Source organism: Corythoichthys intestinalis, chromosome 17 (genome assembly GCF_030265065.1).
Source record: "Corythoichthys intestinalis isolate RoL2023-P3 chromosome 17, ASM3026506v1, whole genome shotgun sequence".
Lineage (NCBI taxonomy): Eukaryota > Metazoa > Chordata > Actinopteri > Syngnathiformes > Syngnathidae > Corythoichthys > Corythoichthys intestinalis.
In genome coordinates, this window is record NC_080411.1 from 9070285 (window position 1) to 9097113 (window position 26829).

Sequence of the window (26829 nt, forward strand, 5' to 3'; positions counted from 1 at the left end):
GACCTTGTGTCATAGGTGTGGGTGCCCACATCAAACTTATACGTGGGCGGGAATTTGAGCGGACCCTCCGTGAAGCCTTCCAGGATGGATTCTGTGCTTTTAGCCAGGTTGAGCTGGACAAACGCAAAGGTCATACCAGGTCATATAAATAGACTCTATGACAGTAAAGAGTGTTACTATAGTAGTACCGTAATTTTCGGACTATAAGCCGCCACACACCAAATTTGACACGAAAACGGCATTTGATCATAGGAAACCGCACTGGACTATAAGCCGCAGCTGTCCTCACTATATTATGGGATATTTACACCAAAGATATTAACCCCTAGCACTATACTTGACAGAGGCTTCATAAGACTGTCATAAGATCAAATGAACCACCATGAAGCTTTGAACCAATTGGCTGCAAAGCTTCATTGCTTCAAGAAGCTTCATTTGGCCATCACTGTTCCCATGCGGGAGACAGTCAACCTCTGCTGCCACCTGCTGTTGTCGTCCAACATGCCTCCTAAAATGTATTGCAGAGCTACAGATGTAAATAACAATCAAAATTCGTGTTCTGTGCTATTTATTTCTTTAGTTACTATTCCAGTTGTTTCATTGATTATTAGTTATGGTATTTGGTAACACTTTGACAGTGGTGCCATAAGACTGTCATAAGGTCAAATGAATCACAATGAATCTTTGAACTAATTGGCTGCAAAGCTTCATTGCATCAAGAAGCTCCATTTGGCCATTACTGTTCCCTTGAGGAAGACAGTCAAACTCTGCTGCCACCTGCTGTCAACACTGTTGTCGTCCAACATGCCTCCTAAAATGTATTGCAGAGCTACCGATGTAAATAACAATCAAAATTCATGTTCTGTGCTAATTATTTCTTCAGTTACTATTGTTTCATTAATTATTAGTTATGATATTTTGTAACACTTTATTTGACAGTGGTGCCATAAGACTAGTGCTGCAACGATTAATTGATTAACTCGAGTATTCGATTAAAAAAAAAGATTCGAATTACAGTTTGCTGCTTCGAGTATTCGTTTAATTAAAGTGGGGTCGTAATGGTTTGTTTTGTAAGTGTTTGCATTTAGTTTTATTGATTTGGGTGGATACACAGCCTTTAGTCTACCTCATTTCACAAGGCTGAATCCAGCTGCTCCCTGTTAAGACCAACATAAGCTTAGTTTTTGTTTGAAAGTTTTCTTTTAATGCATACCTAATTTAGTTTAAAGGGATATTTAGCCAATGTTTGTGGTAATATGTGTCTGAACCATTTGTTAAGCGCATTTTTTTTTAAAAAGTTAGTATTTATAGCATTTAAGCTAGCAGACTTTTGTTAAGTTAGCGAATTGTTCTTTTGTTGTACATAGACCATTATTTATTTTTTAATACCATTTGAGGCTCAGCTAAAGTATTTTATATAGTTTATGGCTCAGCTAAAGTATTTTAATTTTTTATGTTCCTTATCCGATTACTCGATTATTCGAACTAATTAGTTCATCGATTAACTGACCACTAAAATAATCGATAGCTGCAGCCCTACATAAGACTGTCATAAGATGAAAAGAACCACCATTAACCATTTGCAGCCAATTGGTTCAAAGCTTCATTGCTTCGAAAAAGTTCATTTGTCCATCACTGCTCCCTTGTGGGAGACAGTCAACGTCTGCTGCCACCTGCTGTCAACACTGTTGTTGTCCAACATGCCTCCTAACATGCATTGCAGCGCTACAGATGTAAATAACAATCAAAATTCATGTTCTGTGCTAATTTTTCTTCATTTACTGTTCTAGTTGTTTCATTAATTGCTAAATATGGTATTTGGTAACGCTTGGTGGTGCCATAAGATCAATGAACCACCATGAATTCATTGCTTCAAGAAGCTTCATTTGGCCATCACTGCTCCCTTGCGGGAGACAGTCAACCTCTGCTGCCACCTGCTGTCAACACTGTTGTCGTCCAACATGCCTCCTAACATGCATTGCAGCGCTACAGTTGTAAATGACAATCAAAATTCATGGTCTGTGCTCATTAGTTATTCAGTTAATGTTCCAGTTGTTTCATTCATTTTTAATTATGGTATCCGGTAACACTTTATTTGACAGTGGCACCATAATACTGTCATAAGACCTTCATAATTATGACATGACATGTCATTAAGTTTCATCCGGCAAATTATCTCACTTTTGAATAGATGTAAAGGTCTGAGCCGAACATACAGTAAATGTAGTTAGTGACATAATTCATTATGTCATTAATGCCTATGATAGTGACATGTCATGATTATGACGGTCTTATGGCAGTCTTATAACGCCGCTGTCAAAAAAAAGTGTTACCTATTAACCCAAAAAAATCAACGAATAACTGCAATGGACTATAAGCCGCAGGATTCAAAATGAAGGGGAAAAAGTAGCGGCTTATCGTTCGAAATTTACGGTACTCTCAAGCCTTGTTCAAACTGCCAGCCAAAACCCGATTTTTAGCCTATCTAGATTGAAACCGGAATGCTCTTTCATAGTCTGAACAGTCCCAACGCACAATCAGATCTGCAAAAACCTGCAAATACAGTACAGGTAGTCCCCGGGTTACGACGTACTCGATTTACGCGATTTCGACTTTCCAGAGTCTCGTCTGCCATTTTGTCTCCAGTCATTTTTTTGGGGGGACGCATAAACAGTACCTTATTGCACCTCACAGTGTCTCATTTTTACTTTACTTTATCAATATGACGTGTTCTGTCCTCACTAAATGTGAAGTTGTTTAGCTTTACAGACATCAAACAAGGCAATTGAGCTTTTTACTTCCTTCACTTTTGACAATTTTGAAAGCTGTAACACTCATATGTACACTTACTGTATGTTCGAAAAGACACACATTTTAACAAAAAACAACAACATTTCAGACAAAACAATTGGTGTTCAAATGCCCATATAGTCTGATCAATATGTAAAATTAGTAGATTCAATTAGCCTAATTTGCCTAAAAAGTCTGCTATCTTAAATGCTACAAATGCTAACGTATTTACAATTCTCATAGCAAATCACTCACACGTAATTCCACAAACTGTAGCTGTAAACTTAATTACATATGCACACAGAAACATATATTAGCGGAAACAACTTACAGTCTTATAGTTATTTTGGGGTAACTGAAAGGGTTAATTCCGACTTACGCGGAGATTCGAGCAAAATTGGTTCGTAACCCGTGGACTACCTCTATTAATGATGATCCTGACCTGATCTCTCTCCCACAGCAGAGGCAGCTTATTGCTATCAATGGCGCATTTCACCACATGGATATCATAATCTTCAATTCGAAAGTTCAAATCTCCAAACCAAAAGACGACGCTGGGAAAAGAGAAAACATTAAGCCTTGTATTTTCCTACGCCTTCACGAAGAAAGTCACCCACTCGTGATCCAGCACCCCAGTGGCAGCCCCTCCTTCAAACTGCTGCTGCTGCAGGATGCTCTCAAAGTCCTCCATCCGCTGCTCCAGGTTCCTCATGTGAGCAGGCAGATGGCAATTGAGGAAGCACACGGGGTGTCCAAACACGGTCATCCTGGCACTCACGCCGCCTTTGTTGCCCTACAGGGAGCACACACAACAGCAAGAATCAATATGTCATTTCAAAAAGGTCTCACTGTTTTTAAAACTAAATAAAAAAGGGTTGCCCTGTAAATCTTCGAATAAAATTGTGTATACGTTAGCTCATTGGCTACCTTTGACGGCGCTAGACATCCGATTCATTTTGACAGGATTGGACATCTAGCACCGTCAGTGGCACTGAAATCAGAGCACGTCTTCTGGGTATTTACTCTCTGTTTGTTTTAGGGCATTTACGGGTTACTTCTAAAACTTACTTCTAATTTTCAGGGTTACTGTCATAAGACCAAATAAACACCATGAAGCTTTGAACCAATTAGCTGCAAAGCTTCATTGCTTCAAAAAGCTTAATTTGGCATTAACTGCTCCCCCTTGGGGAAGACAGTCAACCTTTGCTGCCACCTGCTGTCAACATTTTTGTTGTCCAATATGCCTCCTAGCATGCATTGCAGCGCTACAGATGTAAATAACAATTAAAATTCATGTTTTGTGCTAATTATTTCTTTAGTTACTGTTCCAGTTGTTTCATTAATTATTAGTTATGGTATTTGGTGACACTTTATTTGACAGTGGTGCCAAAAGACTGTCTTAAGATCATCATAATTATGACATGACATTGCCATGAGCATTGACATGAGCATTGAATGCTTATAACAGATGTCATTTAGTGTCATCTGGCAAATTATCTCACTTTTGAATAGATGTACAGTGGGGAGAACATGTATTTGATACACTGCCGATTTTGCTGGTTTTCCCACTTGCAAAGCATGTAGAGGTCTGTAATTTGTATCATAAGCTCTCTTCAACTGTGAGGGACGGAATCTAATACAAAAAAAAAGAAAATCACGTATGATTTTTAAATAATAAATTTGCATTTAATTGCATGATATAAGTATTTGATACATCACAAAAATCGAACTTAATATTTGGTACAGAAACCTTTGTTTACTATTACAGATACCAAACGTTTTCTGTAGTCCTTGACAAGGTTTGCACACACTGCAGCAAGGATTTTGGCCCACTCCTCCATGCAGATCTTCTCCAGAGCCTTCTGGTTTCGGGGTTGCTGCCGGTCAACAAGGACTTTCAGCTCCCTCCATAGATTTTATATCGGGTTCAGATATGGTGACTGGCTAGGCCACTCCGGGACCTTAAGATGCTTCTAACGGAGCCACTCTTTAGTTGCCTTGGCTGTGTGCTTTGTTGTCGTTGTCATGCTGGAAGACCCAGGCACGACCCATCTTCAGCGCTCTCACTGAAGGAAGGAGGTTGTCAGCCAAGATCTGGCAATACATAGCCCCATCCATCCTCCCCTCAATACGGTGCAGTCGTCATGTACCCTTGGCAGAGAAGCAGCCCCAAAAAATGATGTTTCCTCCTCCATGTTTCACGGTTGGGATAGTGTTCTTGGGGTTGTACTCATCCTTCTTTTTCCTCCAAACACGACGAGCAGAGTTTAGACCAAAAAGTTCAATTTTGGTCTCATCCGACCACATGACCTTCTCCCATTGCTCCTCTGGATCATCCAGATGGTCAGTGGCAAACTTCAGACGTGTCTGGACATGCACTGGCTTCAGCAGCGGGACCTTGCGTGCGCTGTAGGATTTTAATCCATGACGGCGTAATGTGTTTCCGATTGTTTTCTTCGAGACTGTGGTTCCAGCTCTCTTCAGGTCATTGACCAGGTCCTGCCGTGTAGTTCTGGGCTGATCCCTCACCTTCCTCATGATCAGTGATGCCCCACGAGGTGAGATCTTGCATGGAGCCCAAGAACGAGGCAGATTGACCGTCAACTTGAACTTCTTCCATTTTCTAATAATCGCTCCAACAGTTGTTACCTTCTCACCAAGCTGCTTGCTTATTTTCTTGTAGCCCATCCCAGCCTTGTGCAGGTCTATTATTTTATCCCTGATGTCCTTACACAGCTCTTTGGTCTTGGCCATTGTGGAGAGGTTGGAGTTTGTTTGTTTGAGCATTTGAACAGGTGTCTTTTATACAGGTAACAAGTTCAAACAGGTGCAGTTACCTCCGGTAATGAGTGGAGAACAGGAGCGGTTCTTAAAAAAGAACTAAGAGCCGAAATATTTACTAGTTGGTAATGTATCAAATACTTATTTCATGCAGTTAAATACAAATTTATTATTTAAAAATTATACAATGTGATTTTCTGGATTTTTGTATTAGATTCCGTCCCTCACAGTTGAAGAGAACTTATGATACAAATTACAGCCCTCTACATGGCTTGCAAGTTGGAAAACCAGCAAAATCGGCAGTGTATCAAATACTTGTTCTCCCCACTGTAAAAGATCTTAATGCTGATGATAGTGTCATGTCATAATTATGATGATCTTATGACGCCGCTGTCAAAGAAAGTGTTACCTATTATCCCAATAAACCTGCTGTCAACACTTGTCGTCCAACATGCGTCCTGACATGCATTGCAGCGCTACAGATGTAAATAACAATCAAAATTCATGTTCTGTGCTAATTATTTCTTCAGTTACTGTTCCATTGTCATTAATTGCTAATTATGGTATTTGGTAACCCTTTGACAGTGGTGCCATTAGACAGTCATAAGATCAAATGAACCACCAATGGCCATCACTGCTCCCTTGGGGGAGACAGTTTACCTCTGTTGCCACATGCTGTCAACACTGTTGTCGTTCAACTGCCTCCTAGCCTCAAAATACATGTTCTGTGCTAATTAGTTCTTCAGTTACTGTTCCTGATGTTTCATTAATTGCTAGTTATGGTATTTTGTAACACTTTATTTGACAGTGGCGCTATAAGACTGTCATAAGACCATCATAATTATAACATGACACTGTTATGAGTGTTGATGAATGTTTATAACCACAGGCGGTTTTCGCTATGGGCAATGTGGGCGACCGCCCAGGGCGCAATCTATTTGGGGGCGCACGAGCGCCCTCGGGAAAAGAAACCAAAAAAAACCCGCTAGTTTTCCAGACTATTACCGCTCATTTCCACGTCAAATTAATAAAGTGGGCGTTTGTGCGCCCCTTTTTCAGAGGAGCCCCAGAGGGCCAATAGATTTGGCACACAAAGATTTAGCACACTCAGCTTCCCCGCACTGTCAAAGCTAAAAATATTAGGTATAATCATATACCATGGCATTATTTAGCAGATTATCTCTCTGTTCTGTTATCAATCCCAAAGAGTAATCATACATAGGCTCTGTCTGTCAGATTTGACACTGTAAATTTGTGCAAAGAATGGTTCACCAAGATCTTCAAGAAAAGTATTTACTCCAATACTCAATGGTGGTTTTCACAGGCCACCTCATTATTCATGTGCCTACTTAAAGAAATGGTGATTTTTCCAAGAAAGTCTATTAATGGGTATATCGTATTCCTCGTTGAATACTCTATAAGAAAAATAAACCATATATGCATCTAAAATAATCCTAAACGATTTTATTAGCAATTTTAATACTCCTTTTAGCAAGGTTCCTTGGGTATGCCGCTGCGTACGTTTCCATAGCAACCAGTCCTGTTACGTCACAAGTGCTGCATATTCTGAGAACGAGAATAGGCGTAAATCAAAAAGTAAATCCGAACTTTTAAGATTTTTTTGGGTTGAATTTGAATCATATTTCACATCACTTAATATGATACAAAATAATAAATGCAAGCCTAGTATAGAAGCTCATGCAAAATTGTTTAGTACTTAATTAATTTCCTCTTGAGTTATTATTTTTATTTACTATTTTTTTGTATGTTTAATGATGTAAATATGTTGAGATGGTTATATTCTATGTGAACTAGTTGTTTGTATTATTTGTTATTTGTATGTTTTGTAGTGTTCAATAAAAAAAAATAAAAAAAATAAAAAAATTCGAGCAGAGGGGGCCACCCCACCTGTTTGAGGATTAATCTGTGCGTCAATGAACGAATGTAAGTATTTCCTCTTCATGCCATAAAGTTGATAAGTTAGAGCAGTTATCAGCGCGACCGTTTCGTGTTTTTCCTCTTACGTCGGCTAGTTGATCCCACTCGTTCTCGCTGCGTCGAGGAGAGCATTCCTTACATTATATTTGCATTGCACATTTGCTTTAAGAGGGAAGGTGTTAGTTTAGCATCTTAAAATGATGTTGTACATCCATATGAGTGTAAAGTGCTTAGTTTTCGCCACTTTTATGGCCAAGATGACCGCACGCAGCGCGCATTCGAACCCCCCCACCTTAGTGTTGTATCGGTCGCGAACGATTCGGTCTTTTTGAACGAATTGTTTGGGTGAACGAGACCGAACTAATCACCATCTGCACTGATTCGTTCTATGAAGTTAGGGCTTGTTCGCTGCGTGGGAGGGCGTTGAAGGAATTTAGTCCTCCCAGCCCAAACCCCACGGGGAGGCCGGCAACAGAACGGAAATGTGCTCCGCCGCTCGACGCCCCCGAAGAGCCAGGCCAGGAGGAAGCCAAACTCAGCGCGTTCCTGTGTTAACCCTTTGCACACTGACTCCATGTTTCAAAAGCTTGAAGAACACTCGCCGAAAACAGGTTGACAAATTATTCGTCGACAATGGTAAAAAACAAGGCAAAAACAGACGACGGAGGGACAATTCTGGATCCAAAACAAGGCTACATGTTTCCGAGCAGAAGAAATCTGTCTTATCTCAGTGTCCAGTCTTTTTTAAGTCTTTGCTGACGCGGGTCTTGTCGAAGGCGTTTCTGGGCGTTGCTTTTGGGCCGCCCCCGCTGTGGCCGGTTTTGGGCGGCTTAGGTTCGTGCGCGGATTGGGACGCCCGCTATCAACTTTGCTGCCCAGGCTGGTTGTACTTGTTTTAGGACAAAGCGCTTTGTCCTTGGAGTTTGCTGGGAGAGCAGATTACCCGAGTTGGTGCGTCACTCTTGTGATAAGACGGCATTGTGTATCTCTTCTATTTCTTCTCATTAAACTATGGTGTGCTATTTATTTTATATTAGTAGTGTAGTCCTACCGTAAATATTAAAATGATACTATTTCCTGATTAATTATATTACGTGTGTTAGACTAATGCAAACAGTTAGACGGTGCCTACGAAAACCTGTGCCATACGTATGTGTTAGACTATATATGTGTTAGACTAATGCAGACAATTATATGGTGTGTGCGATGCCGATATCGTTTCTCCTTCAGCGTTGAGCAAGCGGCAGCGTCTTCTGACATCACACACGACCAATCAGACGCCAGCCTCATCGCGGGCAGGGGAGGGAGCGGAAACAGAATCAGGGCGTCTGTCACTCACTTCCACGTGTAGCCAATAAGCAGCCAGCATGCACGCAAGGGGGCAAGACTGAGTTATGTCACTTCCCGTTCAGTGACTCGGTCCTCCGGTTCCTGACCTAGCTTGCTGCTAACTTTGACTTTCCAGTAATGCGGTAAACGAGTCAAAAAATGGAAGGAAATGACTTTGTCACATATTTGTTAATGTGGAGCCTATCAAATGCTGCTCAAACAGACAAAACACCACACAAATCTAGTGAGCATGGTTTAGTGTACTACTTTTCTCAACAGACTCGGGACTACCTATGACTGACAACATACTATCAAATTTACAGTAGTTAAAACACGGGTAGCTAAAAATAAATTAAAAAAAAAAAACACGGGTAGCTACGAGGCAAGCAAAAGTGAGCTGTGGTCGCGTGACGGCACTCACGGCAGTGAAGGGGACAGAGAACTGTCACTATATGGAGGCTTCATGGCAGCGATATTTACCTCATATGCGCACAGAAAAAATATTTAGTATTATCACCATAATACTGATTTGCAATGAAACTGTATATACATGTCAATTTTTTCTGACTGTTTTTTTTTTTTTTTTTTTTCGTGTCAAAGCGTGTCGGGTGTTGGTTGATTTGACAAATTATGTCCATCCGTCCATCATGTGCTACTCAAAAACAACGCACGCGGACACGGGAGATGTCGCAATATGTCTACATTTTTCTTAACAGACTAATGAGAGTAGAAAGGCAACATCGTAAAGAGCAAACAATTATTTCTCGTCAGCATTCGACGATCTGAGATGAGGGGGCGACAGGGAAGCTGACCGGATTATTTTATTTGTTAATACCAGTGCAAAAATTCAATACGATCATCTTAATACTGATTTGCAATTAAACTGTCGAATATCAAAATGTAGTATTGTTTTTATTTCAGAGCAGCACATTTGACAACTAGCTATTTACACTTCAGTTTTAACAATAGTGACCTAAAATAATAGTGATGAGCATAAAAACAAAAATACAACAGAGCGAGAGGTAAATATGATGTGTTGGTCGTTCCATATTTAGAAATTAAACTTTCGATTTATTTTTATTTTTGTGACAGCAAGCATGCTGCGTTGGCTGGTAGCAGCAGCATTGTTTATGTGATCAAGAACATGCTAAAGAAAGTCCGTGCGCCCCCGACCCCAAACCCCCACTCCCTCCACAAAAGGAAAATGTTTAACCGTGTCCTAAATCGAAATGCAAGCACGAGCCATGACTTTGAGCCCATAGAACTATGACAGACGACGCGGAAGTTCTCCCTCGCTTTTGCAGCAGCAGGGAGGGAGACGAGGCTGTCTGTGAAAGCTGAATAATACCGCCTGTCACTCATTTCTGAAACTACGACGAGCGGTCAGTGAGGAGCCTGTGTGCAAGAGAGGGAGGGACCAAGCAATGTCACTTCCCGTTCAGTTATGCTGCGAAGCGGTCTTTGGTGATTCGTTCGGCAACGTCACTTCCCGTTCAGTAACCGAACGATTCGTTTGGGCGGGGAGGGAAATGAGGGGGGCGAACGATTCGTTGAACGATTTGTTTGAACGAATCTTTTTACTGAACGAACCGGAATGGATTCGTTTACTCAAGTGAATGACAGATCCCGTCACTACCCCACCTTCGCGTTCATTTTACTCCGCAAATATGTATGTCTGTCACGTGACTCAGAGTGAGAGTGGGCGGCGATCGGGCCTTTTTTTAATTGGCAAAATGAAGAGAAGTTATCCGACTGGAAATGAAAAAAGAAAGAAAAAAAAAAAAAGCAGAAGAGGAGAAAAGGAAGCAAGACAGCGGTGAGTGTACTATGTTACTGTAGTTTTATGTCCTTATGAGTGTCCTAAAAAGCACTCTATGAGACTGAGGCGTTATTATACTTTTATTAAATATGCTATTGCTCCAAGTCCAACTGTCCCCCTTACTTGCACAGGCTCAAAGGCCCCCATGTTGCTTGTTGCCTGGGGCCCCCTGGGACCCTTGCTACGTCTCTGCCCTTACTATCATGTCATGGGGGGGGCTGATGGGGTGGTTCGCCCAGGGCGCGAAAGTAGTCAGGACTGCCACTGCTTATAACAGATATCATTTAGTGTCATCCGGCAAATTATCTCACTTTTGAATGAACGTAAAAGATCCGAGATGGACATAAATAGAGTTAGTGACATAATTTGCCAGATGACACTTAATGACATCTGTCATAAGCATTCAGTAATGCCCATGATAGTGTCATGTCATAATTATGATTGTGTAATGAAAGTTTTATGGCACAACTGTCAAAGAAAGTATTACCAAATACAATAACTGGCAATTACTGAAACAACTAGAACAGGAACTGAAGAAACAATTAGCACAGAACATACATTTTGATTGATATTTACATCTATAGCACAGCAATGCATGGTAGAAAGCATGTTGGAGAAAAGTTAATTATGACAGTCTTATGACGCCGCTGTCAATAGAGTGTTACCTACTAACCCAAATAAATCAACAAATAAGCTGCACTGGTATATGAGCCGCAGGATTCAAAATGAAGGGAAAAACTAGTGGCTTATAGTCCGAAAATTACTGTAATAAGTGGAGGTGGGAATCTCTAGGTACCTAACGATTCGATTATGATTCAGAGGCTAGTTTTAGTTCTAGTTTTCTATACATGTGCAGCTAACGCCGCCGAGTGTCATACCGCATCTGGTTCTGTATGCATGTGGTATCTACCGTAGCATTATGTGGACGTAGTTTGTAGCCGCTGTCAGCAGCCGTCAGGTATAATTATTAAAAAAAATATATATTTTTTTTTTCATCTAGCGGCATGACTTAAGCCGGAGCCGTGAGTTGAGCATTGTCATTACCCGGGCAATGACAAGCATGATGTTTACTCTCGGTCTGTTCCTCATTGCGTCCCGAAGACCGCGCTGACTGTTTTAGTTCCGCTTTACTTGACGTATTTCAATAATCGGAATTTGGATGTTTGTGAATCGTTCTCGAATCTTCCAGGGCCGAATCACGAATAATCTAAGAATCGAAAATTTCGCACACCTCTAGTAATAAGGTATTGTCACAACTAGGGTTGTTCCGATCATGTTTTTTTGCTCCAGACCCGATCCCGATCGTTTTAGTTTGAGTATCTGCCAATCCCGATATTTCCCAATCCGATTGCTTTTTTTTGCTCCCGATTCAATTCCAATCATTCCCGATAATTTCTCCCGATCATAAACATTTTGGCAATGCATTAAGAAAAAAATGAATAAAACTCGGACGAATATATACATTCAACATACAGTACATAAGTACTGTATTTGTTTATTATGACAATAAATCCTCAAGATGGCATTTACATTATTAACATTCTTTCTGTGAGAAGGATCCACGGATAGAAAGACTTGTAATTCTTAAAGGATAAATGTGACTTTGTATATTGTGACTAAATATTGCCATCTAGTGTATTTGTTGAGCTTTCAGTAAATGATACTGTAGCCATCTGTTCTGCCCAAATGCATGATGGGAAGTGCACCAATGACTGTGCGTAGTGGTACCAATTGATATATCTTCTCTGCTTTGGGAAATAACATAGGGAGTTAAGAAAAGATCAACTACCTTTCTTCCCCACATTGATTCCCACGATATTTCTAATCTTAGAGAGAGGGATTGTAAGGCTTTAGCCAATTAAAAAAAGGCTCCAAAGGCTGTCAAAATTCACTCTACTCATTTTACGCAGCCTTTTAGCTCTATATATAGATAAAACGGCGCCATTACAGATTGAACGCAACAATGCGTGAGTGGGTCGTGCAGCGCATGCGTTAATTGCGTTAAATATTTTAACGTGATAAATTTTCAAATAAATTAATTACCGCCGTTAACGGGATAAATTTGATAACCCTACCTTAAGCCTAAACTAAAGACTCTGGATGAGTGTAACATATTATGTCTGTAACGTTAAATACAATTAGAAAACAATTTAGTTAAAAAATATATATATATTAAAAAAAGGCATGTCCGATATTTTTTGGCCGATTCCGATACTTTGAAAATGACGTGACCCGATCGATCGGCATCTCTAATAACAAGAGTAGCGATGCAGAAATCACAGACATCAAGGAGTGGTCGAGATTTTCTTTTTCATATATTTACCCTTTTAAACGTTTTTTTTTTTTTTTTTTCTTTGTTTGGATCGATTATTTATCATCTAACATATCGGAGAAAATGCGACAGTAACAAAAAAAAAAAAACAATTACGCGATAGATATGAGGTAGATATCCATGACTTATTTACAGACACAAATTTTTTCATTGTGACATAATAATTATCTTTGTTTTATGGCTGGGTTGAAACAAAAGCGGTTGCACGACGTCTGTAAACGGGGGTTTCCAGGGTAAAAAGGACAAATTAAAAATAGTTGTGGGCCTAATGCGCCATAAATCTGCTATGGCAGCATATAGACATATTGTTCTATCAAACACAACAGTTCTTTTGGCTTAAAATACCGCAGTTTATTCTAAAGAGGAGTGCAAGAGCAGAAACTGCTTTTTCAGCCTTGTCTGTGTTTCCCGCCACATGTGAAACTCATGGGATTTTGAGCCTTTATTTAGGTTGAGAACCAGTGCTTTTAGTATTGTCAGTAGGCCGCTCAGCTGAAGGGGCCCGTGGAAGCTCGTTGCACCTGGACCCTGTTCACATTTGTTCCGCCACTGGTTCAAACACAAATAGGAATGAATTGTCATTTTATGATTTAAATACCCATGACCTTGGCTGGTCAATCTTAAAAATGAAATGAATTCTAACAACTAAAAGCAAGCATGTACTGCTTAAAGGAGCTAAAAGTACTACAAAAACCTTGGTGGAGGTCCGCGTCCTCTAAGCGCTCTCGTTTTCAAAGCCTGACGCCTTCTGCTGCACTGACCTCAAAAAAGGAGACTGCAGCATCACGCGGGTGTTACGTCGACGTCAACAACGCGAGGAAGGTCACGTGCTCCACCTTTCAAAACCCTGCTCGTTCAGACGTCCTGACGCTTACCCGCGACGGCAAATAGTGCAAGGTGATGAATTCAAAGCAGCGTGGCGCCTACCCAACACCCGCCGAGTCCTGTGCGAGTGCTCTGTGTCTGCACGCCACGGAGGAACGGAAGATGGACAAATTTGGAGAAGACTAGCAGCAGCACACCTTGCATCCGCTGGGATGCCACCTGAGAAGAGAGACATTAAAAAATGAATGATAAAATGAATACTCTTGCTGATGCATCTTAACCGACCAGAACGTATCCGAAGGGACTGAGCGTGTCCATACAGAGCTCGCTCCACTGGTCTGAGAAAAGAGCATCCTTCAGTCGTTTGTTGATCATGGAGTTCACCTCCTGGAGCCTGCGTTGAATTGAAAATGGAACGGTCAGCAGGAAAGGGACAGATGAGCGAGTGGGCGGCCCGCTTACCCGATGACAAACATGTCGACGGTCCCATCTGACACGTCGTGTCCGAACACCGCGCTGATGTCATCCGGCGGGACGGCCGAGCCCACGTTCCATGTGGCGATGTGGACCCTGTGCCAGGGCACGCGCCGCATTAGTTTTAAGTGATAGTCAATGTGAAATCTCTAAGTGTGTCTGGACTAAGAGGGGAAAAAAAAGGTTAAGCATGATTAACCCCGCTTTTTACCTCAGAGAAAAGTGTTCCCTGTGCATGTTGTTACATAATCACTAGGGATATATTCTGTAGGGCGCAATGCTGTGATGTATTGGGTTATAAGTAGTGTTGCACCAATACCATTTTTTTGGCTACAGATATCGATTCCTGGTTGTGTGGTAGCAGCCAATACTGTATTGATACCACATAAAAAAATAAACAAATTAAAAAAAAGATAGATATTAGGGCTGTCAAACGATTAAAATTTTTAATCGAGTTAATCACAGCTTAAAAATTAATTAATCGTAATTAATCGCAATTCAAACCATCTATAAAATATGCCATATTTTTCTGTAAATTATTGTTGGAATGGAAAGATAAGACACAAGACGGATATACACATTCAACATACTGTACATAAGGACTGTATTTGTTTATTATAACAATAAATCAACAAGATGCCATTAACATTATTAACATTCTGTTAAAGCGATCCATGGATAGAAAGACTTGTAGTTCTTAAAAGATAAATGTTACTACAAGTTATAGAAATTTTATATTAAAACCCCTCTTAATGTTTTTGTTTTAATAAAATTTGTATAATTTTCAATCAAAAAATAAACTAGTAGGTCGCCATTGTTGATGTCAATAATTAAACAAATCTCATGGTCCTAAAATCAGTCGCACCCAAGCGCCAGCAGAGGGCGACAAAACTCCCAAAAACACAAGTTCTAGGTGCACATGACCTTTTGCTATAATTTTAATCTGTTTGAGTGGGGCATGTGCATTAATTGCGTCAAATATTTTAACGTGATTAATCAAAAAAGTTAATTACCGCCCGTTAACGCGATAATTTCGACAGCCTTAATTATATATGTGTGTGTGTGTATGTGTATGTATATATATATATATATATATATATATATATATATATATATATATATATTTATATATATTTATATACAGTGGGGCAAATAAGCATTTAATCAACCACCAATTGTGCAAGTTCTCCTACTTGAAAAGATTAGAGAGGCCTGTAATTGTCAACATGGGTAAACTTCAACCATGAGAGACAGAGTGTGGGAAAAAAACAGAAAATCACATTGTTTGATTTTTAAAGAATTTATTTCAAAATTAAAGTGGAAAATAAGTATTTGGTCACCTACAAACAAGCAAGAGTTCTGGCTGTCAAAGAGGTCGAACTTCTTCTAACGAGCTCGAATGAGGCTCCACTCGTTACCTGTATTAATGGCACCTGTTTTAACTCATTATAGGTATAAAAGACACCTGTCCACAAACTCAGTCAGTCACACTCCAAACTCCACTACGGCCAAGACCAAAGAGCTGTCGAAGGACACCTGAGACAAAATTGTAGACCTGCACCAAGCTGGAAAGACTGAATCTGCAATAGGTAAAACGCTTGGTGTAAAGAAATCAACCGTGGGAGCAATTATTAGAAAATGGAAGACATATAAGACCACTGATAATCCCCCTCGATCTGGGGCTCCATGCAAGATCTCACCCCGTGGCGTCAAAATGATAACAAGAAAGGTGAGCAAAAATCCCAGAACCACACGGGGGGACCTAGTGAATGACCTACAGAGAGCTGGCACCTCAGTAACACAATGCGCCGCCAGGGACTCAAATCCTGCACTGCCAGACGTGTCCTCCTGCTGAAGAAAGTACACGTGCAGGTCGTCTGCGGTTCGATAGAGAGCATTTGGATGATCCAGAAGAGGACTGGTAGAATGTGTTATGGTCAGATGAAACCAAAATAGAACTTTTTGGTAGAAACACAGGTTCTCGTGTTTGGAGGAGAAAGAATACTGAATTGCATCTGAAGAACACCATACCAACTGTGAAGCATGGGGTGGAAACCTCATGCTTTGGGGCTGTTTTTCTGCAAAGGGACCAGGACGACTAATCTATGTAAAGGAAAGAATGAATGGGGCCATGTATCGAGAGATTTTGAGTGAAAATCTCCTTCCATCAGCAAGGGCATTGAAGATAAGACGTGGCTGGGTCTTTCAGCATGACAATGATCCCAAACACACAGCCAGGGCAACAAAAGAGTGGCTTCGTAAAAAGCATTTCAAGGTCCTGGAGTGGCTTAGCCAGTCTCCAGATCTCAACCTCAAAGAAAATCTGTGGAGGAGTTGAAAGTCCGTGTTGCCCAACGACAGCCCCAAAACCTCACTGCTCTAGAGGAGATCTGCATGGAGGAATGGGCCAAAATACCAGCAACAGTGTGTGAAAAGCTTGTGAAGAGTTACAGAAAACGTTTGGCTTCCATTATGGCCAACAAAGGTTACATAACAAAGAATTAAGATGAACTTTTGGTATTGACCAAATGCTTATTTTCCACCATGATTTGCAAATAAATTCTTTAAAACTCAAACAACGTGATTTTCAGGTTTTTTTTCCACATTCTGTCTCTCATGGTTGAAGTTACCCATGTTGACAATTACAGGCCTCTCTAATATTTTCAAGAGGGAGAACTTGCACAATTAGTGGTTGACTAAATGCTTATATATGTATATAGTTATGGCGGAAAACAAAGACAAGACTGAAAAAGCAGTTTCTGCTCTTTCACTCCTCTTTAAAATAAACTGCTGTATTTTAAGCCAAAAGAATTGTTGTAATAATATAATAGAATATGTCTATATGCTGCCATTAAGCCCGCGAACTATTTTTAATTTCTCCGTTTTACCCAGGAAACCTTTTGTTTCAACCGGCCATAAAAAGAAGGTGAGATGAGAAATGAGATACGTGTAAGACATGTTTTTTCCATTTTTTCCAAAAGTATAATTTAAAAAAAAACTTAGTTCAAAGTTAACTTAGACCAGGGGTGGGCATTACGTCGATCGCGATCGACCAGTCGATCGCAACGCTAGTGTGGGTGGCTCGCACCATCAAAAAAAAAAAAACAACAACCAAAAAAAAAAAAAAAATTTTTTTTTTTAATGTACATAGTTAATTATGTTATGTTAGCAAACATAATTTACTGTCCATTTTTTATTTATATTTTTTTAAATGTACACAGTTATTTGTGTTTTGTGAGCAACATAACCTCATATGTTGCTCACAAAGCATAATTACTGTAACTGTACATTTAAATTTTTTTCTTTTTTTTTTACTTCACCCTCCTCTCTTAAGGTAGATCGCGGGAGGTTGTCTCATTTAAAAGTAGATCTTGGAGCAAAAAACTTTGAGCACCCCTGACTTAGACTAAAGTTCCAGCATCATCAGATTATCAAGAGTCAAGAATCTGAATTGGACAAGGTGATGATGCTGGAACTTTTGTTTGGTACTGTTCCAGTGAGATTTACAAAGATGACTGCCTGAAGAAAACATCAAAATTCCCTCAGTCCTTGATGATACGGGGCTGCATGTCCGGTAAAGGCACTCGGGAGATGGCTGTGGTTAAATCTTCAATAAATGCACAAGTTAACATTGAAATTTTAGACAGCTATGTTATCACTTCAATTGAAAATATTTTTGTCATTTTCCAAGATGACGATGCATTATCCACAGAGCTAAAACTTAAAGCATTCCTTGGAGAAAGACTCATCCAGTCAATGGCATGTCCTGCAAATAGCCCAGATCTCAACCCTATTGAAAACCTGTGGTGGAAATTGAAAAAAAAAAAGGTCCACAGCAAGGCTTTGACCAGCAAGGATGATCAGGCAACTGTAATCAATGAGAGTTGGCACCAAATTGATGAAGAATACTCAACAAGTCCATGCCTCAGAGACTGCAAGCTGTCATATAAGCCAGATGTGGTGCTACTACATACTAGAGATGTGTTTTGATTGTTATTTCTTTGTTTGTTTCTCATGATTCCATTTTTTTCCCCTCAGAATGGAGTGATTCCATATATACTTCCCTGCACTTGCTCTATAAAAGTAACATTTACTGACCACCACAATGTTTTTTATTCATTTCTTTTAGAGTTTCTGAATGCTAAGGAGTTGCACTTTTGAACTAATTCATTATTTTTTCAAGCTTTTTATCTGAGTTTGTTCTACATGATAAAATGTCTGAGTGAGTGCTTGTCCAAGACTTGTGATTCCATACTTTTTGCTCGGTGCTGTATATCTAAAAATGTATACTGTATATATTTTTTTCTCCTAGCTATACATCGCCTAGGACACAGTCACGCAGGGACAGGCCTGTTGGAAAATATGTGTTTGTAGGGAGCCTTGATGTCTCACAAAAACTGCTCTTTGAAAAGGGGAGAGTAGACTTCTTTTTTTAATCCATTGTAGAGCCATTTTTTCAGACCTTCTAGTTGGATAGCATAAAAAGTGCTACTTGTGTTTATGTGCAATGGAGGTTATGGGAAGACTGCCAAGTGGATTTAATGTAGCTCCATCACTTTGTCAGCTGGGAGCTTTTAAAGAAAGACTTGGATTCATGTGAAGCCTTCAGGCGCGTTTTCGCTCGCTTACTGCTGCTGCGTTCGGACACAGCACGGTCAGCACTTAATGGCTAAGCAGACAGCACTTAACAGACACAACAGAAGAGTCACTAGTGATAGTCTCACCTGAAGTCACTGCTATCATCCTTGGCTCGTGTCGTATTGGCAGGCGGTGAGGGACTCAGACTAGAGTTTGGGTTCAGGGATGCCTGAGGACTGTGAGGAGACACCACGGACTCAGACGGGGACCGAGGCGAGACGTTGGCGCTATGCGGTCCCGGGATGCAAGCCGGGATCAAATCTACATTCTTGGTAGCGGATTTAGTCCTGAGGGCAGTGGGTCTCGGTCGGCTTATTCCGACCAGCGTCACCGGTGCTGACCCGGACTTGATTGCTTGGTAGTCCAGCTCAGATGAGCTGACAGGTAGTGCACGAAGTGGACCCGGTTTTGGGTCATGTGGTCCAGGTTGCAATTTGGGTGGTTTCTGACGCGTGGAATCCATTAGCCTGCACGGAACAAAATGCAGTTAACAGAGAAACGAAGAGCTGGTTTTTTGGTTTTAATTGTGCAAAAACAGAACCATTTAACCCTCCTGTTATATCGACAGGTCAAAATGAGCGGTTTTAAATTTCAACACACCTTGAAGGGTACATTTTTTCCCCTATTTTAAATACTGTATTTTCCGCACTGTAAGGCGCACTTCAGTATAAGGTAGAGATGTCCCTTTCGATCGGATCCGATCACGTCATTTTCAAAGTATTGGAATCGGCAAAAAAATATCGGCCATGCCTTTTTTTTTTTTAATATATGTATATTTTTTAATTAAATCGTTTTCTAATTGTATTTAACGTTACAGACATAATATGTTACACTCATCCAGAGTCTTTAGTTTAGGCTTAAGGTAGAGTTATCAAATGTATCCCGATAACGGCGGTAATTAATTTTTTAAAAGATGTATCACGTTAAAATATTTAACGCAATTAATGCATACGTTGCTCGACCCACTCACGCATTGTCACGCTCAATTGGTAATGGCGCCGATTTACCTATTTAGAGAGACGAAAGGCAGTGTAAACTGAGAAGAGTGAATTTTGGCAGCCTTTGGAGCCTTTTTTTAATTGGCTAAAGCCTTACAATCCCTCTCCCTACGATTAGAAATATCATGGGAAACAATGTGGGGAAGCAAGGTAGCAATTGATATTTTTCTGAACACCTTGTTATTTCCCAACGCAGAGAAGATATATCAATTGGTAGCACTACGCGCAGTCATGGTTCCACTTCCCATTATGCATATAGGCATGGCTACAGTATCATTTACTGAAAGCTCAACAAATACACTAGATGGCAATATTTAGTCACAATATACAAAGTCACAAGTCTTTCTATCCGTGGATCCCTCTCACAGAAAGAATGTTAATAATGTAAATGCCATCTTGAGGATTTATTGTCATAATAAACAAATACAGTACTTATATACTGTATGTTGAATGTATATATTGGTCCGAGTTTTATTCATTTTTTTCTTAATGCATTGCCAAAATGTATATGATCGGGAAAAATTATCGGAAATGATTGGAATTGAATCAGGAGCAAAAAAAAAGCAATCTGATCAGGAAATATTGGGATCGGCAGATACTCAATCTAAAACGATCGGGATCGGATCGTGAGCAAAAAAACATGATCGGAACAACCCTAGTATAAGGTGCACCTTCAAAAAATGACTTTTTATACAACTTTTTTCATATACAGTTAGTCCCCGGGCATAGACTTCACAATGATATTGACGGGACACATTCCCAGACACTGCGGCACGCCTTCAAGTAGGGGGCCTTCCCACACTCCGCTTCAGTCGGTCGAAGTCGGTCGCTGTTATTCTCAAACCTATGCAGCGATCCAACGCCGGATTTAGGTTGAAAAAGTACGAAAGCTGTCCCGCATACAAACAGGAAGGATTAGCTCAGGAGTGATTTGTTCGAGGATTCAAGGTAATTACAGTGGTACCTCTACATACGAATTTAATTCGTTCCAGGACCTTGTTTGTAAGTCGAAATGGTCGTATGTCGAGCAGGATTTTCCCATAGGAATACATTATAATTCCATTAATTCGTTCCAAAGCCTAAAAACATACACTAAATTCTTAATAAATACTGCTGGCACTGTTACAAATGGCAATTAAACATAGAAAAACAAATAAGTTATAAATAAATAATTCAGAATAATATAATAATAAGAAGAATAATTAATAATTATTCCTGTAAATAATGTAACGAATCGGATTCTAATATGGCGGACACTTTTTACTGTCCCTGAACGCACCGCGAAGCTGACGTCTCAGTGAGATAGGTCGGTGCGGTAGAGATAATACTTTCGTTTTCTTGAGAGCAGTCAACTGCTTAAGACAATGGGCGTTTTGTGTTGGATAAGTTCTTAAATAAATGATAAAAACGTGACGAAGCTGGCGATTTCCTTGGCAATGTTACCACAATAATAATTGTCACCTTAACTTATAAATAGTGGCGAACGGTGGTCGGAAGAGGACCATGGAGCTGTATTGTTGAGCCAGTTCAGGGACGCGCACCCCAAGCTCATATTTTTCTATAACTTGCATCTTCATTTCAAAGGTAAGCATCACTTTTTTCCTTGTTTCTCCAACTGTATCAACTTTTTTTGAAAACTGTGTTGATTTCTCACACAAGAAAATCCACCGTGCGTTCGTTTGCAGTGCTGTCATGTCGTCGTATTTCGAGCAACTCGTCGGATGTAGAAACAAATGGCGGCTCAAATTTTACGTCGGATGTCGAAAAGATCGTGTGTCGAAGTGATCGTATGTAGAGGTACCACTGTATTATATTTTTCGTACTATGTATGCATTTTGAAACGTGAAAAAAAATCAATGGGAGAAATTAACCGGTACCGCAAAGGCGTCATAATTCACAATATTTATGTCAAATAATTTCTAACTGCTAGGTTTCTTGCATTTAACCAAGAATCGAGACTGTTTTACGTTCATAGCTATAAAGAATTCAGGGATTTACGCATTTATTCACAAGAATTTTCAACGGAAAAAGCTCTTTGTGGTGATAAGGCAGCGCCACAGTGGCTTAAAGACAAGCAGCACATTCGACATATTTACGTAAAATAAATGCTAACTGCCCGTTTTTTTGTTTTTGTTTTGCTTTAAACCAAGAATCGAGGCCATTCTACGTCCATATCTATAAAGAATTCAGGGAGTTACGCATTTATTCACAAGATCTTTCAACGTAAAAAGCTCTTTGTGGTGATAAGGCAGCGCCGCAGTGGCTTAAAGACAAGCAGCACATTCGACATATTTACATAAAATAAATGCTAACTGCCCGATTCTTTGCTCCTTTAACAAAGAATCGAGACTGTTTTACATCCATATCTATGAAGAATTCAGGGATTTAAGCAATTATTTACAATAATGTTAATAATAAATAATAATAATATGTTCAAGAAACCAGTCTGAGATGATTCCAGCTTCATGACATGGCGCATTATCCTGCTGAAAGTAGCCATCAGAAGTTGGGTACATTGTGGTCATAAAGGGATGGACATGGTCAGCAACAATACTCAGGTAGGCTGTGGCGTTCCAACGATGCTCAATTGGTACCATGGGGCCCAAAGAGTGGAAAGAAAATATTCCCCACACCATTACACCGCCACCACCAGCCTGAACCGTTGATACAAGACAGGATGGATCCATGGTTTCATGTTGTTGACGCCAAATTCTGACCCTACCATCCGAATGTCGCAGCAGAAATCGAGACTCGTCATACCAGGCAATGTTTTTCCAATCTTCTATTGTCCAATTTCGATGAGCTTATGCAAATTGTAGCCTCAGTTTCCTGTTCTTAGCTGAAAGGAGTGGCACCTGGCTTGGTCTTCTGCTGCTGTAGCCCATCTGCCTCAAAGTTTGACGTACTGTGCATTCAGAGATGCTCTTCTGCCTACCTTGGTTGTAACAGGTGGTTATTTGAGTCACTGTTGCCTTTCTATCAGCTCGAACCAGTCTGGCCATTCTCCTCTGACCTCTGGCATTAACAAGGCATTTCCGCCCACAGAACTGCCGCTCACTGGATATTTTTTCTTTTTCGGACTATTCTCTGTAAACCCTAGAGATGGTTGTGCGTGAAAATCCCAGTAGATCAGCAGTTTCTGAAATACTCTGACCAGCCCTTCTGGCACCAACAACCATGCCACGTTCAAAGTCACTCAAATCACCGTTCTTCCCCATACTGATGCTCGGTTTGAACTGCAGGAGATTGTCTTAAACCATGTCTACATGCCTAAATGCACTGAGTTGCCGCCATGTGATTGGCTGATTAGAAATTAAGTGTTAACGAGCAGTTGGACAGATGTACCTATTAAAGTGTCCGGTGAGTGTATATCCTGGTAGCCTTCCTTTTTTCCCCTCCTCAGACAAAACTTTTTTGTCTCTTGTTGCTCTGCCACCTTTACAGAATTCGCGCGAAAGCGTTCGCATCAACTTCTGTCTTTATAGTAAATAGGGAAAGGGCAAGTGACGTATGCCGTAAAGCTGTCAGCGCATTTGTAGTTTTTTTCTGTGTGGCAGGGTTCCTGCCACCCTCCTCAAAGTAAATTAGTGCCGATGAAAGCGAGACAGACCCCCCTTAAGATATAAAAAAGGTGTCATTCAACTAGTTGTCAGTCGACATATCATCACAAATAAAGATGATGCCGATCGATCGGGTCCGATCACGTCATTTTCAAAGTATCGGAATCGGCAAAAAATATCGGACATGCCTTTTTTAAATATATATATATATATATATATATATATATATTTTAATTAAATCGTTTTCTAATTGCATTTAACGTTACAGACAAAATGTCTTAAATTCATCCAGAGTATTTAGTTTTGGCTTAAAGTAGGGCTATCAAATTTATCGCGTAAACGGCGGTAATTAATTTTTAAAAAATTAATCACGTTAAAATATTTAATGCAATTGACGCATGCGCTGCACGACCCACTCACGCATTGTCGCATTCAATCTATAATGGCGCCGTTTTACCTATATATAGAGCTAACAGGCAGCGTAAAATGAGTAGAGAGAATTTTGGCAGTCTTTGAGCCTTTTTTTAATTGGCTAAAGCCTTAAAATCCCTCTCTCAACAATTAAAAATATCGTGGAAGCAATGTGGGGAAGAACGGTAGTGCTTGATCTTTTCCTTAACACCTATGTTACTTCCCAAAGCAGAGAAGATATATTAATTGGTGCCACTACGCACAGTCATGGTTGAACTTCCCATCACGCATTTGGGCAGAACAGTTAAATGGCTACAGTATCATTTACTGAAAGCTCAACAAATACACTAGATGGCAATATTTAGTCACAATATACAAGGTCACATTTATCCTTTAAGAATTACAAGTCTTTCTATCCGTGGATCCCTCTCACAGAAAGAACGTTAATAATGTTAATGCCATCTTGAGGATTTATTGTCATAATAAACAAATACAGTACTTATGTACTGTATGTTGAATGTATATATTCGTCCGAGTTTTATTCATTTTTTTCTTAATGCATTGCCAAAATGTATATGATCGGGAAAAATTATCGGGAATGATTGGAATTGAATCGGGGGCAAAAAAAAAAAAAAAAAGCAATCGAATCGGGAAATATCGGGATCGGCAGATACTCAAACTAAAACGATCGGGATCGGATCGGGAGGGAAAAAAATGATCGGAACAACCCTAATCACAACTGTTATAAAAATATTTTATAAAGGTTGAAAAGGTAAGTGTTGCTTTTAAACTGTTCAGACCATAAAAAGGACACTCAGATTCCTATTCCAGGTTCATTCGCCCCTTCCAGCCAAAATGGATCGGGCGATTATCGCCGTCACTAGCCGCCAATGAGTCTAAGCTTAATTTTTCGACACTTGTACAACAAAACATGGTTAACGGGAGGGTTAATTTTGGACAATTTTGAAACCGCATTTGCAGTTCTAACGACATTAAACAAATGCCACTTCATATTTGATTGTTTTTTTTTTTTTTAATGACGCCACTGAACTATCCCCCCCAGACAGCTGCTGATAATGCCATCATGACTCTGCAAATGGGAACTAAGTTTGGACGTCGGTCCTGTTCCTGAGCAATGTTAATTAGCACCTGACCTCCTTTGAATGATAACGGAGGACACACATCCGCTCGCGATGTAGTCGTGCTCAGACAGGTCAAAAGGTTGGACATCCCCCCCAACACACCGCCACGCTTTTGTTTACCCGAGCCTCTTTTAAATTATGTATGAAATGCAAATTAGCATCCAGACAGGCTCAAGTCAAGCAACAAATGATTGTCATCCATACAAAGGCAAGAATTTGAAATACAGATGTCATAGGACAGTGATGTTGACGTCTATAAAAATGATATTTGTCCTACCTTTAATGTGTTCTGCTGCAAGGTGAAGCACTGAGCAAAGCTCATAAATTCCTTAAGGGAGGAGCGAAGAGATCGAGTTGCTGGAGGAACACCGGCCACCGGACAGGAGACGCTCAAGTGACTTCACGCATGTTGACTGATGATGATAATGATGCTGAGGGAGAGGATTGGCGCTGATCCGACTTAATGTTGCACCGTGCAGCTGGACACAGCATCCTGCACGTCAACCTCCCTGCCTCGCTCTACCTCTCTCTCTCGCTCACTGACACTCCCCCGTCAGTGACGCATGAGTCTCATAAAAAGCAGAGATCATCTTACCACTAAATCTACCTCAGTCGTAGTTAACAGTAAGGCCTGTCGCGATAACAAATTTTAGTAGGCGATGTCTCACCCAGTTATGTGAAAAAATTAGGACACCCCATTAAATATTCCATTCTTTATTAAGAATAGGGTTGTCAAAATTATTGCGTTAACGGGCGGTAATTAATTGTTTTAATTAATCACGTTAAAATTAGGGCTGTTAAACGATTAAAATGTTTAATCGAGTTAATCACAGCTTAAAAATTAATAGTAATTAATCGCACTTCAAACCATCTATAAAATATGCCATATTTTTCTGTAAATTAATGTTGGAATCGAAAGATAAGACACAAGACGGATACATACATTCAACATACTGTACATAAGTACTGTATTTGTTTATGATAACAATAAATCAATAAGATGGCATTAACATTCTGTTAAAGCCATCCATGGATAGAAAGACTTGTAGTTCTTAAAGGATAAATGTTAGTACAAGTTATAGAAATTTTATAATAAAACCCCTCTTAATGTTTTCGTTTTGATAAAATTTGTAAAATTTTCAATCAAAAAAATAAACTAGTTGCTCGCCATTGTTGATGTCAACCCATAAAATCAGTCGCACCGAAGCACCAGCAGAGGGAGACAAAAACATAAGTAACAAGTGGACATGACACTGCTGTCATTTTAATCTGTTTGAGCGGGGCATGTGCGTTAATTGCGTCAAATATTTTAGCGTGATTAAATTACAAAATTAATTAACGCCCGTTAATGCGATAATTTTGACAGTCCTAGTTAAAATATTTGACGCAATTAATGCATATGCCCCGCTCAAACAGATTTAAATGACAGCAGTGTAATGTCTGCTTGTTACTTGTTTTTTTGGTGTTTGGCGTCCTCTGCTGGCGCTTCGGCCAAAATGATTTTATAAGTTTCAGCACAATGATTGAGCATGGTGTAATTATTGACATAAACAATGGCGAGCTACTAGTTTATTTTTTGATTGAAATTTTTTAAAAATTTGAATAAAACGAAAACATTAAGAGGGGTTTTAATATAACATTACTATAACCTGTACTAACATTTATCTTTTAAGAACTACAAGTCTTTCTATCCATGGATCGCTTTAAGAGACTGTTAATAATGTTAATGCCATCTTGTTGATTTATTGTTATAATAAACAAATACAGTACTTATGTACCGTATGTTGAATGT

At 39.9% G+C, this 26829-nt stretch overlaps 1 protein-coding gene across 1 annotated transcript in view; it reads right to left on the bottom strand.

Annotated features, from left to right (window-relative positions):
• The window catches only part of LOC130905828 (phosphatidylinositol 4,5-bisphosphate 5-phosphatase A), a 33324-nt gene extending 7763 nt beyond the window's left edge, over window positions 1–25561 (bottom strand). The window contains exons 1-8 of the mRNA XM_057819542.1: window positions 25315–25561; window positions 19013–19393; window positions 14277–14384; window positions 14100–14208; window positions 13917–14033; window positions 3408–3583; window positions 3233–3344; window positions 4–113 (exon numbers count right to left, since the gene is read on the bottom strand). Coding sequence (XP_057675525.1) covers window positions 4–113; window positions 3233–3344; window positions 3408–3583; window positions 13917–14033; window positions 14100–14208; window positions 14277–14384; window positions 19013–19389 — 1109 coding nt within the window. The 5' untranslated portion in view covers window positions 19390–19393; window positions 25315–25561. The remainder of the gene's footprint in view (window positions 1–3; window positions 114–3232; window positions 3345–3407; window positions 3584–13916; window positions 14034–14099; window positions 14209–14276; window positions 14385–19012; window positions 19394–25314) is intronic.
• Window positions 25562–26829: the final 1268 nt, after the last annotated feature.